Source organism: Trachypithecus francoisi, unplaced genomic scaffold (genome assembly GCF_009764315.1).
Source record: "Trachypithecus francoisi isolate TF-2019V2 unplaced genomic scaffold, Tfra_2.0 Lachesis_group0, whole genome shotgun sequence".
NCBI lineage: Eukaryota > Metazoa > Chordata > Mammalia > Primates > Cercopithecidae > Trachypithecus > Trachypithecus francoisi.
Genome location: NW_022681453.1, coordinates 194,978,083 through 194,992,620, shown reverse-complemented (window position 1 = coordinate 194,992,620; position 14,538 = coordinate 194,978,083). Strand labels below are relative to the sequence as shown.

General features: G+C 45.2%; 1 protein-coding gene across 3 annotated transcripts in view; it reads left to right on the top strand.

Moving 5' to 3' along the window:
• The window catches only part of SENP5 (SUMO specific peptidase 5), a 91,086-nt gene that overhangs the window by 17,922 nt on the left and 58,626 nt on the right, over nucleotides 1-14,538 (top strand). For all 3 annotated transcript variants that reach the window (XM_033213159.1, XM_033213160.1, XM_033213158.1), the window contains exon 2: nucleotides 1,728-3,271. In XM_033213159.1, coding sequence (XP_033069050.1) covers nucleotides 1,759-3,271 — 1,513 coding nt within the window. In that variant the 5' untranslated portion in view covers nucleotides 1,728-1,758. The remainder of the gene's footprint in view (nucleotides 1-1,727; nucleotides 3,272-14,538) is intronic.

Below are 14,538 nucleotides of genomic sequence, written 5' to 3'. Positions count from 1 at the left end.
ACGGTGTAAATTCATTAATCCTCCTGGCTCTGTGCTCAGCTGTACATGACATACCGGACTATCCTGGGTCATCCTCCACAAAAAGTGAAACTTTCCTTATCTGCCAGGGTATGAGATGGTATCTCGGAGTTTCACTGCTTCTTATTCAGACTTTGAGCCAGCCCTTTTCAGCGCCACCCATACTCCTGACTTTCATAGGTATATGTTGCATCCGCTTCTGAGCCTTTCTGCTTTCTGAGGTCCTGTAGCTTCTTTTTTTTTTTCAGACAGAGTTTCACTCTTGTCTCCCAGACTCAAGTGCAGTGGCGCAATCTTAGCTCACTGCAACCTCCACCTCCCAGGTTCAAGCAATTCTCCTACCTCAGCCTCCCAAGTAGCTGAGATTACAGACCCCCATCATCATGCCTGGCTAATTATTTTTGTATTTTTAGTAGAGACAGGGTTTCACCATGTTGGCCAGGCTGGTCTCAAACTCCTGACCTCAGGTAATCCATCTGCCTCGGCCTCCCAGAGTGCTGGGATTACAGGCATGGGCCACCATGCCTGGTCCTGTGTTCTCATTTGTGAAATGAAGGACAGGGAAGGGAGAGGAGACCAAATGCCACTTAAGACTGATTCCATATTAACTTAATTATAATTTGCTCATAGCAGAATAATTTGTTTCGTACAGCAAATTTTTAAAAGAAAGAGCAGGTACTTTTGCTCTGTATAGTCATGTGCCAGTAGATATTTAGTAAATACATGTGATGTCAGCATCTCAAGAGGGAGGCCAAGCTCCTTTGTTACCAGTCAAAGACTCTCTGGGTAGCCATGCAAGGACAGGACTTTATCAAATGCTCTCACCCAGTGATGATTCTGGATCTCAAGTGAGTATAAGAAAAAAGAACCAACACAAGCATACACACATATACTGCAGAAACACACTAGAGACAGTAGATGGAAGTGAATGACAGTTAAAACCAAATGATAACTTCCCCTCAGGATTTAATAAGATCTAATATTAGTGAAGGCTCTTTAGTCTAGAAAGAAAGGCACCAGCCACTGCAGGTAGAGTAGAAGAAACACTAGACTGAATCAGAAGCCAATATTCTAATTTCAACTTGCTAACAGTTTACTCAGAAGTGCTGTATTATCTTTCTGTGTATAAGTTTTCTCTGGGGAAAAAAAATGGAGGACTGAACACATGTTTACCTCAGTTCCCTCTCCAGATCACACTGAGGTTACAGAAATCACATTAAAAAAATTTTTTTTTTTGATACCGAGTTTCCCTCTTGTCGCCCAGGCTGGAGTGCAGTGGCACGATCTCAGCTCAGTGCAACCTCCGCCTCCCGGGTTCAAGCAGTTCTCCTGCCTCAGCCTACCCAGTAGCTGGGATTATAGGAGTGAGGATTACAGGGCTCAAGCAATCCTCCCACCTCGGCTTCCCAGAGTGCTGGGATTGCAGGTGTGAACCACTGTGCCTGGTCTAAAATGATTCTTAAGTTTATTTTTCTTAGAGGCAGGTGTACAGCAAATGGCTTCTTGTTAAAGTACTCATGTCCTCCCTCCTCTCAGTTTTCATTGTGATGAAAACCTTGGTCAGGTAAGATTTCATTGTGTCTCATAGTCTAAATTGAAGTATATGTACTCTTTTTTTTTTTTTTTCAATTTTCTACCTTAATTACTGTGAATATGTCTTCATGACCTTATGTTTAGATAGAAATATAACTTCCTTTTCTTCTTTACAGCTGCATCCAGATCTCATTATGCATCAGGAAAATGAAAAAACAGAGGAAAATTCTATGGAGGAAAGGAATCCACTTGGCCTTTTCTGAGAAATGGAATCCTGGGTTTGGAGGCTTTAAGAAGTTTTATTTTCACCAACACTTGTGCATTCTGAAAGCTAAGCTGGGAAGGCCAATTACTAGGAATAGACAGTTGAGACATTTCCAGGGTGGAAAGAAAGCCCTTCAGATCCAGAAAACGTGGGACAAGGATGAACCCCCTTGTGCTAAGACCAAGTTCAGTGTGGCTGCTCCACATGCTAGCACTCTGTCCTCTCCAGTGAAAAGAAAGGACACTAAACACTTCATTTCCTCCTCAAGGACTCTCCTGAGACTCCAAGCAGAGAAGTTGTTGTCATCAGCAAAGAATTCTGACCATGAATACTGCAGAGAGAAAAATCTCTTGAAGACAGTTACTGACTTTCCATCCAATAGTGCTTTAGGTCAGGCCAATGGTCACAGACCTAGGACAGACCCACAGGCTTCTGACTTTCCCATGAAGTTCAATGGGGAGAGCCAAAGTCCAGGGGAGAGTGGCGCAATTGTGGTCACCTTGAGCAACCACAAGAGAAAGGGCTTTTGTTACCGCTGCTGCAAAGGGCCGGAGCACCACAGGAATGGGGGACCCTTGACTCCAAAGCAGTTCCAACTTAACCAACATAGAAGAATCAAATTATCTCCTCTTATGATGTATGAGAAATTATCCATGATTAGATTTCGGTACAGGATTCTCAGATCCCAGCACTTCAGAACCAAAAGCAAAGTTTGCAAGCTAAGAAAAGCCCAGCGCAGCTGGGTACAGAAGGTCACTGGGGACCATCAAGAGACCCTTAGGGAGAACGGTGAGGGTGGCAGTGGCAGCCCATTTCCTTCCCCAGAACCTAAAGACCCTTCTTGTCGGCATCAGCCGTACTTTCCAGATATGGACAGCAATGCTGTGGTGAAGGGGACGAACTCTCATGTGCCTGATAGCCACACTAAAGGAAGCCCTTTCTTGGGCAAAGAGCTTAGTTTAGACGAAGCATTCCCTGACCAACAGAATGGCAGTGCCACACACGCTTGGGACCAGTCATCCTGTGCTTCTCCTAAGTGGGAGTGTACAGAGCTGATTCATGACATCCCCTTACCAGAACATCATTCTAATACCATGTTCATTTCAGAAACTGAAAAAGAAATTATGACTCTGAGTCAGGAAAATCGGACAAGTTCTGTTAGTGATGACGGAGTAAAACTGTCAGTGTCTGGAGCAGAGACATCTGTGAGTAGTGTACATGGGCCTGTGTCCCAAAAGGCTGTTCACAATGAGAACTCATACCAGATGGAAGAGGATGGATCTCCCAAGCAGAACATTCTTAGTTCTGAGTTGCTGGACCACCCTTACTGTAAAAGTCCTCTGGAGGCTCCCCTGGTGTGCAGTGGACTCAAACTAGAAAATCGAGTAGGAGGTGGAAAGGACAGTCAGAAAGCCTCTCCAGTGGATGACGAACAGCTGTCAGTCTGTCTGTCTGGTATGCACTTTTCCTTGATTCGTCCCCAAACTCCAAGCTCACACTTGCTGTCCATTATCCTTGCTAATAAGAGTCCTACTTTTTTCTCCCACACATGGATTTTTCTTTAAACCAGTTAGTCTTCTTGAAGCCTTTTATATTGCTGCATTGTGTAGATGTTCCATAATTTAATCCTCATGGACACTTGCATTGATTCCATGTTTTTCATAATCTTATAGTGCGATGAAATTATTTTTTTTTTTATTTTTTTTTTTTTGAGACGGAGTCTTGCTCTGCCACCCAGGCTGGAGTGCAGTGGCCGGATCTTCTCAGCTCACTGCAAGCTCCGCCTCCCGGGTTTATGCCATTCTCCTGCCTCAGCCTCCCGAGTAGCTGGGACTACAGGCGCCCGCCTCGTCGCCCGGCTAGTTTTTTGTATTTTTAAGTGGAGACGGGGTTTCACCATATTAGCCAGGATGGTCTCGATCTCCTGACCTCGTGATCCACCCGTCTCGGCCTCCCAAAGTGCTGGGATTACAGGCTTGAGCCACCGCGCCCGGCCCACACTTAAAATTTTAAGAGAAGGCCAGGCGCGGTGGCTCAAGCCTGTAATCCCAGCACTTTGGGAGGCCGAGACGGGCGGATCACGAGGTCAGGAGATCGAGACCATCCTGGCTAACACGGTGAAACCCCGTCTCTACTAAAAAATACAAAAAACTAGCCGGGCGAGGTGGCGGGCGCCTGTAGTCCCAGCTACTCGGGAGGCTGAGGCAGGAGAATGGCGTGAACCTGGGAGGCGGAGCTTTCAGTGAGCTGAGATCTGGCCACTGCACTCCAGCCTGGGCGACAGAGCAAGACTCCGTCTCAAAAAAAAAAAAAAAAATTTTAAGAGAATTGAGTTAACCTCCAAAAAGTTGAACCGGTTTACACTTGTTAAGCTTTGCCAGTCTTACAGATCACAGAGTTTTGTTTTGATTTGCATTTTTTTTTTTTTTTTTTGAGACGGAGTCTCGCTCTGTCGCCCAGGCTGGAGTGCAGTGGCTGGATCTCAGCTCACTGCAAGCTCTGCCTCCCGGGTTTACGCCATTCTCCTGCGTCAGCCTCCCGAGTAGCTGGGACTACAGGCGCCCGCCACCACGCCCGGCTAGTTTTTTGTATTTTTTAGTAGAGACGGGGTTTCACCGTGTTAGCCAGGATGGTCTCGATCTCCTGACCTCGTGATCCACCCGTCTCGGCCTCCCAAAGTGCTGGGATTACAGGCTTGAGCCACCGCGCCTGGCTGATTTGCATTTTTGAGTTTTAAGTTTGAACATCTTTTTCTGTGTTTATTGGCCACTTTTTTGTGTGTGCATGGTTTTCCTTTGCCTATTTTCCTTTTTTTGAGATGGAGTCTTACTCTGTCGCCCAGGCTGGAATGCAGTGGTGCGACCTCGGCTCACCACAACCTCTGCCTCCCAGGTTCGAGTGATTCTCCTGTCTCAGCCCCCCGAGTAGCTGGGATTACAGGTGCCCACCACCATGCCTTGCTAATTTTTGTATTTTTAGTAGAGATGGGGTTTCACCATGTTGGCCAGGCTGGTCTCGAACTCCTGATCTCAGGTGATCCACCCACCCTGGCCTCCCAAAGTGCTGGGATTACAGGGGTGAGAAACTGGGCCCTGCCCCTTTGCCTATTTTTCAATTGGATTGTTTCTGTTTTGTTTTTTTTTTAGTATAGGAGACGCTGTGTGTACCAGGCACTGTGCTGGTTCCTCAGAATGCAGCAGTGAACAGAATATATGACCTTCAGGGACCTTGCTGTCATTCTAGTCATAAAAATGTTAAATTAATTGCTGGTTATAAATGTCGTAAGAATGGTTCCTCACGAAAGGTAAAAGCCTTCAGTACCCCAAAATTGTTTGATATTTTTGCTTAATAGAAGTTTTCAGTTCGTACATAGTAAAATTTATCTCTCTTTTTTTATATTTTATTTTTTGGAGATGGAGTCTTGCTCTATCACCCAGGCTGGAGTGCAGTGACGCGATCTCGGCTCACTGCAACCTCTGCCTCCTGGTTCAAGCAATTCTTCTGCCTCAGCCTCCCAAGTAGCTGGGACTACAGGCACATGCTGCCATGCCGGGCTAATTTTTTGTATTTTAGTAGAGACAGAGTTTCACCATGTTTCCCAGGCTGGTCTCAAACTCCTGAGCTCAGACAATCTGTCTGCCTCATCCAGTCTGCCCAAAGTGCTAGCATTACAGGCGTGAGCCACTGCGCCTGGTCTAAAACTTATCTGTTTTTGACTTTGAGCCTTCTAGTTTTTATGTCATGCTTTAAGAAGCCTTCTCTTGTCAAAAATCTGTCCCATAAGGTAAATTGTTATAAACACTGTTTTGGAAGACAATATGATAGTATAAATTATGGCCTATTCAGGCAATATTTTGCTATGCAGCTGTTTAAGAATATAGATCTATATTTTAATACTGAAAGATGTCTATATAAAGTGAAAACAGGCCAGGCGCAGTGGCTCATGCCTGTGATCCCAGCACTTTGGGAGGCTGAGGTGGGTGGATCACGAGGTCAGGAGATCGAGACCAGGCTGGTCAACATGGTGAAACCCTATCTCTACTAAAAATACAAAAATTTGCCAGGTGTGGCGGTGCGTGTCTGTGATCCCAGCTACTTGGGAGGCTGAGGCAGGAGAACCGCTTGAACCCGGGAGGCAGAGCTTGCAGTGAGCTGAGAGCACGCCACTGCGCTCCAGCCTGGGCGACAGAGCGAGACTCCGTCTCAAAAAAAAAAAAAAGTGCAAACAGTAAGTTGCAAAATGGTATGAAACCATTTTGTTAAAAGATATATGTGACGGCCGGGCGCGGTGGCTCAAGCCTGTAATCCCAGCACTTTGGGAGGCCGAGACGGGCGGATCACAAGGTCAGGAGATCGAGACCATCCTGGCTAACACGGTGAAACCCCGTCTCTACTAAAAAATACAAAAAAACTAGCCGGGCGAGGTGGCGGGTGCCTGTAGTCCCAGCTACTCTGGAGGCTGAGGCAGGAGAATGGCATGAACCCTGGAGGCAGAGCTTGCGGTGAGCTGACATCCGGCCACTGCACTCCAGCCCGGGCGACAGAGCAAGACTCCGTCTCAAAAAAAAAAAAAAAAAAAAAAAAGGGTGACATGTAGGATGAGTATGTGTATGTATGTGTGCATATGCATTTGTATAGGACACCTGGACATTATTACAGTTGGCTTTGGGGAGCTAGTTAGGAGGTTTATTTCTTGGTGGTTTAAACAGTTCTGAGCACTTTCTCTTTCCAACCATTAAATATAATAAATTCTTCCGGCTGGGCACAGTGGCTCACGCCTGTAATCCCAGCACTTTGGGATGCCGAGACGGGTGAATCACGAGGTCAGGAGATCGAGACCATCCTGGCTAACACGGTGAAACCCCGTCTCTACTAAAAAATACAAAAAATTAGCTGGGGGTGGTGGCGGGCGCCTGTAGTCCCAGCTACTGGGGAGGCTGAGGCAGGAGAATGGCGTGAACCATTCTCAAGGCGGAGCTCACTTTAAGCCATGATTGCACCAGTGCACTCCAGCCCCCTGAGTAGCTGGGATTCCAGGCGCCCACCACCACACCCGGCTAATTTTGTATTTTTAATAGAGATGGGCGACAGAGCGAGACTCCGTCTCAAATAAATAAATAAATAAATACATAAATTCTTCCTCACAAAAAGACACAAAGTACAGAGTCCTAGCAAACTAAAAAACAAACAAAACTCTTGTCTATACCGTCCTAGAATAAAGTCAGATTTCCCTACTGAGGTTAGCTGACCCATGATACATAAACGTGAAAAAAATTAGCATTTATCCACAAATGCCAATTAACCTTTATAGATGTAACACTTTCATATGGCCGGGCGCGGTGGCTCAAGCCTGTAATCCCAGCACTTTGGGAGGCCAAGACGGGCGGATCACGAGGTCAGAAGATCGAGACCATCCTGCCTAACAGGTGAAACCCCGTCTCTACTAAAAAATACAAAAAACTAGCCAGGTGAGGTGGCGGGCGCCTGTAGTCCCAGCTACTCGGGAGGCTGAGGCAGGAGAATGGCGTGAACCCGGGAGGCGGAGCTTGCCGTGAGCTGAGATCCCGCCACTGCACTCCAGCCTGGGCAACACAGCGAGACTCCGTCTCAAAAAAAAAAAAAAAAAAAAAAGATGTAACACTTTCAAATACAATTGATAAATTGAATATGCACATGGTAAAACCTGTAGCACGACCTGAGGAAGTAGGAATTCTTACAGAATTCACATTTAGTGACAATATAATTCGCTATTTTAATAGGCTAAAGGAAAAAAATAATGGTATCTCAGCAAGTGCTGAAAAGCCTGTTAGTAAAATTGTTTCCCTTTGTGTTTAATCTCTTAGAAAATTAGTAATAAAGGAAGCTTCCTTCAGTTACTAATGAATATCAATCAGAAGCCAATAGCAGTTCCCGGTTTAAGAGAATGAAGTAAGCTCATGGAATCTCTTCTTCCTCCTACCAAATCCATAGAAAATAGGAAAAATATATTAAAAACACATGTGTCTTCCTACTAACAAGGAGGAGAGCTTTCTGGTGGATCAGAAACTGAGAATCAGCTTCCACTGGGCAAATAGTAGAGGGAAGGTCCAGGTGGGCAGAAGGAAGATTAGTACAGAGAAGTGGTGTGATACTGAGTGCTCATATTTCTGGAGATGGTGGAAGTGGAGAGGAAAGGGGACACCCATGGTAAAGACTGAGTAGTTGGGGAATCTCTCCCTGCCTGTGCCGTATATCAGCAAAGAATAAACCTGTTATCAAGCCAAAATTCTAAGAACAGGAGACTGGATACTCACCCACACATGTACACCTTGTAACACTTGGCAAGAGTGAGGAACATCCATTTTCAGAACAGCTGCTGGGGTTCTTAGTGTCCTTATTCCCACTGAAAATAGTTCAAGGCAGAGCAGCAGCTACTGCCCATGATAGCCCTTTGCCCTCAATATTTAGCAAGTTACCTAAGTAGAGATGAACTCACAGTCTATCACCATCATCTGAGAAAAGCCAACACAATGAAATAGACAAATTCAACAAATAACAGAACCAAACCTTAGTAGTGATTAATGGGGCAGTGATACTCCTTTAACTGAGTTCTACAACATTAGCCACTATTGAGTTCTGTGGTGTGCTGAATACTGGCTTGTCTCTAATATGACTGCACACTATGCTCCTTTCAGTTGATCTACATGTTTAAGAGTCAGTTATACTTCGGGGAAATTTACTTGTTGCAGTTTCATAATTTTATTCAGTGTTACATAAACTGATGAAATATGAGTGTAAGAAGAAAGCTTGGCCGGGCGCGGTGGCTCACGCCTGTAATCCCAGCACTTTGGGAGGCTGAGGCGGGCGGATCACAAGGTCAGGAGATCGAGACCATGGTGAAACCCCGTCTCTACTAAAAATACAAAAAAATTAGCCGGGCGCGGTTGCGGGCGCCTGTAGTCCCAGCTACTCAGGAGGCTGAGGCAGGAGAATGGCGTGAACCCGGGAGGCGGAGTTTGCAGTGAGCCGAGATCGCGCCACTGCACTCCAGCCTGGGCGGCAGAGCGAGACTCCGCCTCAAAAAAAAAAAAAAAAAAAAAGAAGAAAGCTCCTCCCTTGAAAACCAAGTTGAATGCTTTGTAATCACAGTAGCGGGTTGCTGCAAAAAAAATTAGTACTGAGTTATGCCTATGCAAGACAGCTGTAAAAGATTTGAGGGAGTGTATGAAAGTCTAGAACTCTGTACTGAGATTACTTTGCAAGTTCTTTAAGTTCTTGCTTCACTTTAAGGTTCTTACCTCTATGTCATGAGTATGCCAGAAGGTAATGGAAGGGAAACTGAAGAAATTAGGGATGTTTTCTAGAACTGAAAAGAAAGGTCTGAGTCTAGAAAGGCTTTCTAAGTGCCAATCAGGATTAAAACACAAATACATACCCAAACTCACACTAAATTTTGTGTAGTAAAATTATAGCATATCCAAGAGAAATAACTTGGATGGTTACTTCTTTTGGAGGGAAAAGGGATAGATTTCTGTGCCACAAAACATTCCATATGGATGAAGAGTTTGGCTAATTAAAACCAAATACACAGAAATGTGTACACAAATACTTATAACAGCATTGTTCATAATAGTCAAAAAGTGAAAACAACCTAAATGTTCAACAACTGACGAATGGATAAAATTTGGTATATCTATACAATGGAATATTATTCTATAAAAGGAATAAGTACTGATATATCCTTAAATGTGGATGCACCTTGGAAACATGCTAAGTGAAAAGCCAGACACAAAAGGCCTTATAACGTATGATTTCATTCATTTGAAATGTCCAGAATAGGCAAATACATAGAGATGTAAAGTAGATTAATGGTTGCCAGGAGCTGGGAAGAAGGGGAATGAGAGGTGACTGTTAATGGGTATAGAGTTTCTTTGTGGGGTAATGGAGGTGTTCTGGAATTAGGTAGTAGTGATAGTTACACAATCTGAATATATGAAAAATGAATTGTGTTCCTTAATGGGGCAAATTTGTGGTATGTGAATCACATCTCAATAAAGCTGTTAAAAAAAACAAATATAGGCCGGCCATGGTGACTCACATCTGTAATCCCACCACTTTGGGAGGCTGAGGCAGAAGGATCGCTTGAGGGCAGGAGTTTGAGACCAGCCTGGGCAACACAGCAATATAAATACATCGAGGGATATATATAGAGTTAGTGAGACTCTGTTGCTACAAAAAATAAAATTATCTGCTTGTGGTGGTACACATCTATAGTCCCAGCTACTCAGAAGGATGAGGTGGGAGGACTGCTTGAAGCCAGGAGTTTGAGGTTGAAGTGAGCTGTGGTAGCTCGACTGCACTCCAGCCTGTAGTCTCAGAAAGACCTTGTCTCTTTTTTTTTGAGACGGAGTCTCCCTGTCTCTCCCAGGCTGGAGTGCAGTGGTGCGATCTTGGCTCACTGCAACCTCTGCCTCCTGGGTTCAAGTGATTCTCCTGCCTCAGCCTCCCGAGTAGCTGGGACTACGGGCATGTGCCACTACGCCTGGGTAATTTTTTGTATTTTTGGTAGAGATGGGGTTTGACTGTGTCAGCCAGGATGGTCTCGATCTCTTGACCTCGTGATCCACCTGCCTCGGCCTCCCAAAGTGCTGGGATTACAGGTGTGAGCCACTGCTCCCGGCAGACCTTGTCTCAAAAAAAGAAAGAAAAAAAAATACAGGAAATCATTCTTTTTAAGTTTTTGGTTTCTTTGTTTGTGACAGAGTCTCACTCTGTCTCCCAGGCTAGAGTGCAGGGGCGTGATCTCAGCTCACTGCAAACTCCGCCTCCCAGGTTCAAGCGATTCTCATGCCTCAGCCTCCGGAGCAGCTGGGACCACAGAGGTGCACCACCATGCCCAGCTAATTTTTTGTATTTTTAGTAGAGATGGGGGTTTCACCATATTGGCCAGGCTGGTCTTGAACTCCTGACCTCAAGGGATCCAGCCGGCTTAGCCTCCCAAAATGCTGGGATTACAGGCATGAGCCACTGTGCCTGACCTAAGGATTATTTTTAATTCACAAAATTATATCTATTTAAGGGGTACAGTGTGATGTTTTGATATATGTTTACTTTGTGAAATAAATCAAGATAATCAACATATCCATCACTCACACACTTTGTTGTGAGAACATTTAAAATCTCATCTATTTTTAAGACACAGTACATTATTATTAACTACAGTCACCAGACTGTACAATAGATCTCTAGGAGTGCTTCCTCTTGTCTCACTGAAGCTTTATAACCTTTGACCAACATCTTCCAATTCTTGCCCCATGCCCAGCCCCTGGTAACCACTGTTTATTCTCTACGTCTATGAGTTTGACTTTAGATTCCACATATAAGTGAGATCACGCAGTATATTTGTGTCTGGCATATTTCACATATTGTGCTCCAGATTCATCCATGTTGCAAATGACAGGATTTTTTAAGGCTGAATTGTATTCCATTGTGTATATATACTACATTTTCTTTCTCCATTCATCCACTTACGGGCATTGAGGTTGATGCCATGTCTTGGCTATTGTGGGTAGTGCAGAAGTGAGTATGGGGTGCAAGTACCTCTTCAACACATTGATTTCATTATCTTTGAAATATACTCGGAAGTGGAATCGCTGGATCATATGGTAGTTCTATTTTTAATTTTTTGAGGAACCTGTATACTGTTTTCCTTCATGGCTGTGCTAATTCACATTCCCACCAATAGTGTACAGGCTTCCCTTGTCTCCACATTCAAGTCCTTTACCTGCTTTTTAAATTGGGTTATGTTCTTGCTATTCAGTTGTTTGAGCAGGAGACCATTTTTATAATCTTATATTGATAAGACATTTTTTGCCCATGATAGGAAGCTCAGAAGCAATGAAAATATACCAAATTGACTCTACAAACATTTAAATCTTGTGTGCATGTATGTGTCTATAGCAAAAGTCAGATGACAATTTAAAAATTTAGATATGCACATGCCCTTTTATCCAGAAATTTGACTTGTAGCAGGTGTGTCCAAGGGAAGCAGTAGAACTAGGATAGATCAAGAGTTTTAATTGTTACATTATTTAGAGGTAAAAATAAATGGCCATCAGTAGGGAATTGGTTAAAATACAGTGTGCATTTTTTCAGGGAAAAGAGAACTGTCCATGATATAGTGGATGGAAAAAAGCAGCTTCCAGAAGAGTAAGTTTAGGCTGGGCGTGGTGGCTCACGCCTGTAATCCCAGCACTTTAGGAGGCTGAGGCATGTGGATCACCTGAGGTTAGGAGTTTGAGACTAGTCTGACCAGTATGGTGAAACCCCATCTCTACTAAAAATACAAAAATTAGTCAGGTGTGGTGGCATGCGCCTGTAGTCCCAGCTACTCGGGAGGCTGAGACAGGAGAAATGCTTGTTCTTGTGAGGCGGAGGTTGAGGTGAGTTGAGATCGCACCACTGCACTCCAGCCTGCGTGACAGAGCTCCGTCTCTTAAAAAAAAAAAAAAGTTGGCCGGGCGCGGTGGCTCAAGCCTGTAATCCCAGCACTTTGGGAGGCCGAGACAGGCGGATCACGAGGTCAGGAGATCGAGACCATCCTGGCTAACACGGTGAAACCCTGTCTCTACTAAAAAGTACAAAAAACTAGCCGGGCGAGGTGGCGGGTGCCTGTAGTCCCAGCTACTCGGGAGGCTGAGGCAGGAGAATGGCATAAACCCAGGAGGCGGAGCTTGCAGTGAGCTGAGAACCGGCCACTGCGCTCCAGCCCGGGCGACAGAGCGAGACTCCGTCTCAAAAAAAAAAAAAAAGTTTAGTGTGTTTAAGAAACACATGTTCAGGACGGGCGCAGTGGCTCAAGCCTGTAATCCCAGCACTTTGGGAGGCCAAGACGGGCGGATCACGAGGTCAGGAGATTGAGACCATCCTGGCTAACACGGTAAAACCCCGTCTCTACTAAAAAATACGAAAAACTAGCCGGGCGAAGTGGCGGACACCTGTAGTCCCAGCTACTCGGGAGGCTGAGGCAGGAGAATGGCGTAAACCCGGGAGGCAGAGCTTGCAGTGAGCTGAGATCCGGCCACTGCACTCCAGCCCGGGCGACAGAGCGAGACTCCACCTCAAAAAAAAAAAAAAAAAAGAAATACATGTTCAAAGGCTTGAAAGTCCAAAAGCAATTATGGGCTCACTGCCATTCATTTAAAAATAATTATGGTCGTGTATTAGAAAAAAACAACTACTTAAAAGCTTGTTTCCACATATAAAGTAAATGTTTATAAAAATGTCCAACTCTTTTTTTCTAGACTATTAATGTGGTTTTTTTTGTTTGTTTGTTTTGGAGACGGGGTTTTGATCTTGTTGCCCAGGCTGGAGTGCAGTGATGTGATCTCAGCTCACTGCAACCTCCGCCTCCTGGGTTCAAGTGATTCTCCTGCCTCAGCCTCCCGAGTAGCTGGGATTATAGCACCTGTCACCATGCCCGGCTAATTTTGTATTTTTAGTAGAGACAGGGTTTCTCCGTGTTGGTCAGGCTTGTCTCAAACTCCCCAACTCAGGTGATCTGCCTGCCTTAGCCTCCCAAAGTGCTGGGAGTACAAATGTGAGCCACTGTGCCCGGCCTAATATGTTATTTTTAATTTAGTGCTTTGGAAAAAAGTTAAGGTAGATCTTTACCTCGTTCTTTACACCAAAATGAATTCCAACTGTTAATAAAATATTTGGTTGCCAGTTCTTTTTTTTTTTTAATTTATTTCCATGGGTCTGGGAACCAATGAAATTAGTTCGTAGTTCTAATACTGTTTATTGAGTAATTTGTTCTTTTCCCTGTGGTTCAGAAATGCAGCCTGATTGGCTTTAATGCGACCCCCAGAGCAAATGCCAGAGAAAAGGCAAGTAGGCAAGGCAAAAAAAACCTTTATTTACAAACCAAATGTGAGGGAGGGGCGAGGTTCACCGGCCTCCAGCTGTGGAGGCCGACGAAGTCGCTCTGGCGCTCTCGGGCGAGGTTCCTGGGTCCCACGCAGGAGGAGGGGCCGAGGAAGTTTGCTCCGCGCGCCCGCCGGGAGCGGGTTTTATGTCCTGGGCCTGGGAGTGGGAGGGCAGTGGGCGGGACATAGGCGGGTCGGGGGCGGGTCGATAGGCGCGGCTAGGCGGGTTCCGGTTTCTCTCCGTTGGAGGTCGGGTTGTGCCTGCGCAGTCCACCCGTGTCTTTCCCGGGTGCGGGAAAGTTGACAGTGAAGAACCTGGAACTGCGCCATCTTGCCTCCGTTTGTCCGAACAGTCCAACCTTTTATTGATAATAGTGATAAGGGGCCGCGTGGTCTGTCTGGCTACTTCCTGCTGTTAAGGGACATCGTTAAGGTTGGGGTCTATGGTTGGTATTTGGACATATGGATGAAGAAGCATCTGGTTGAAGGTGACGCGCGTGATCTCTTGAACTTTGGCTCGGAGAAATTTGATTAAAACAGGAGCGAGACATAAGACAAAACAGAGGATTAGTATGGGAATTAGGAACGGGAGCATCTGCTGTATTACGAGCAGCAGCCATACCGGTGGTCCGGGGGTGAAGGGGGTATTGTAGGTTTTTAGTTCTGCTTTAATCCTGTTTAGGGTTTGGATGTTAGTGTCCACTAGGCCTGACTCGTTTACGTAATAGCAGCATTCTTCTCCTAAGAAGAGACATGTTCCTCCTTTTTCGGCAGTAAGTAAATCTAATGCTCGCCTATTTTGTGCTGCTACCTGGG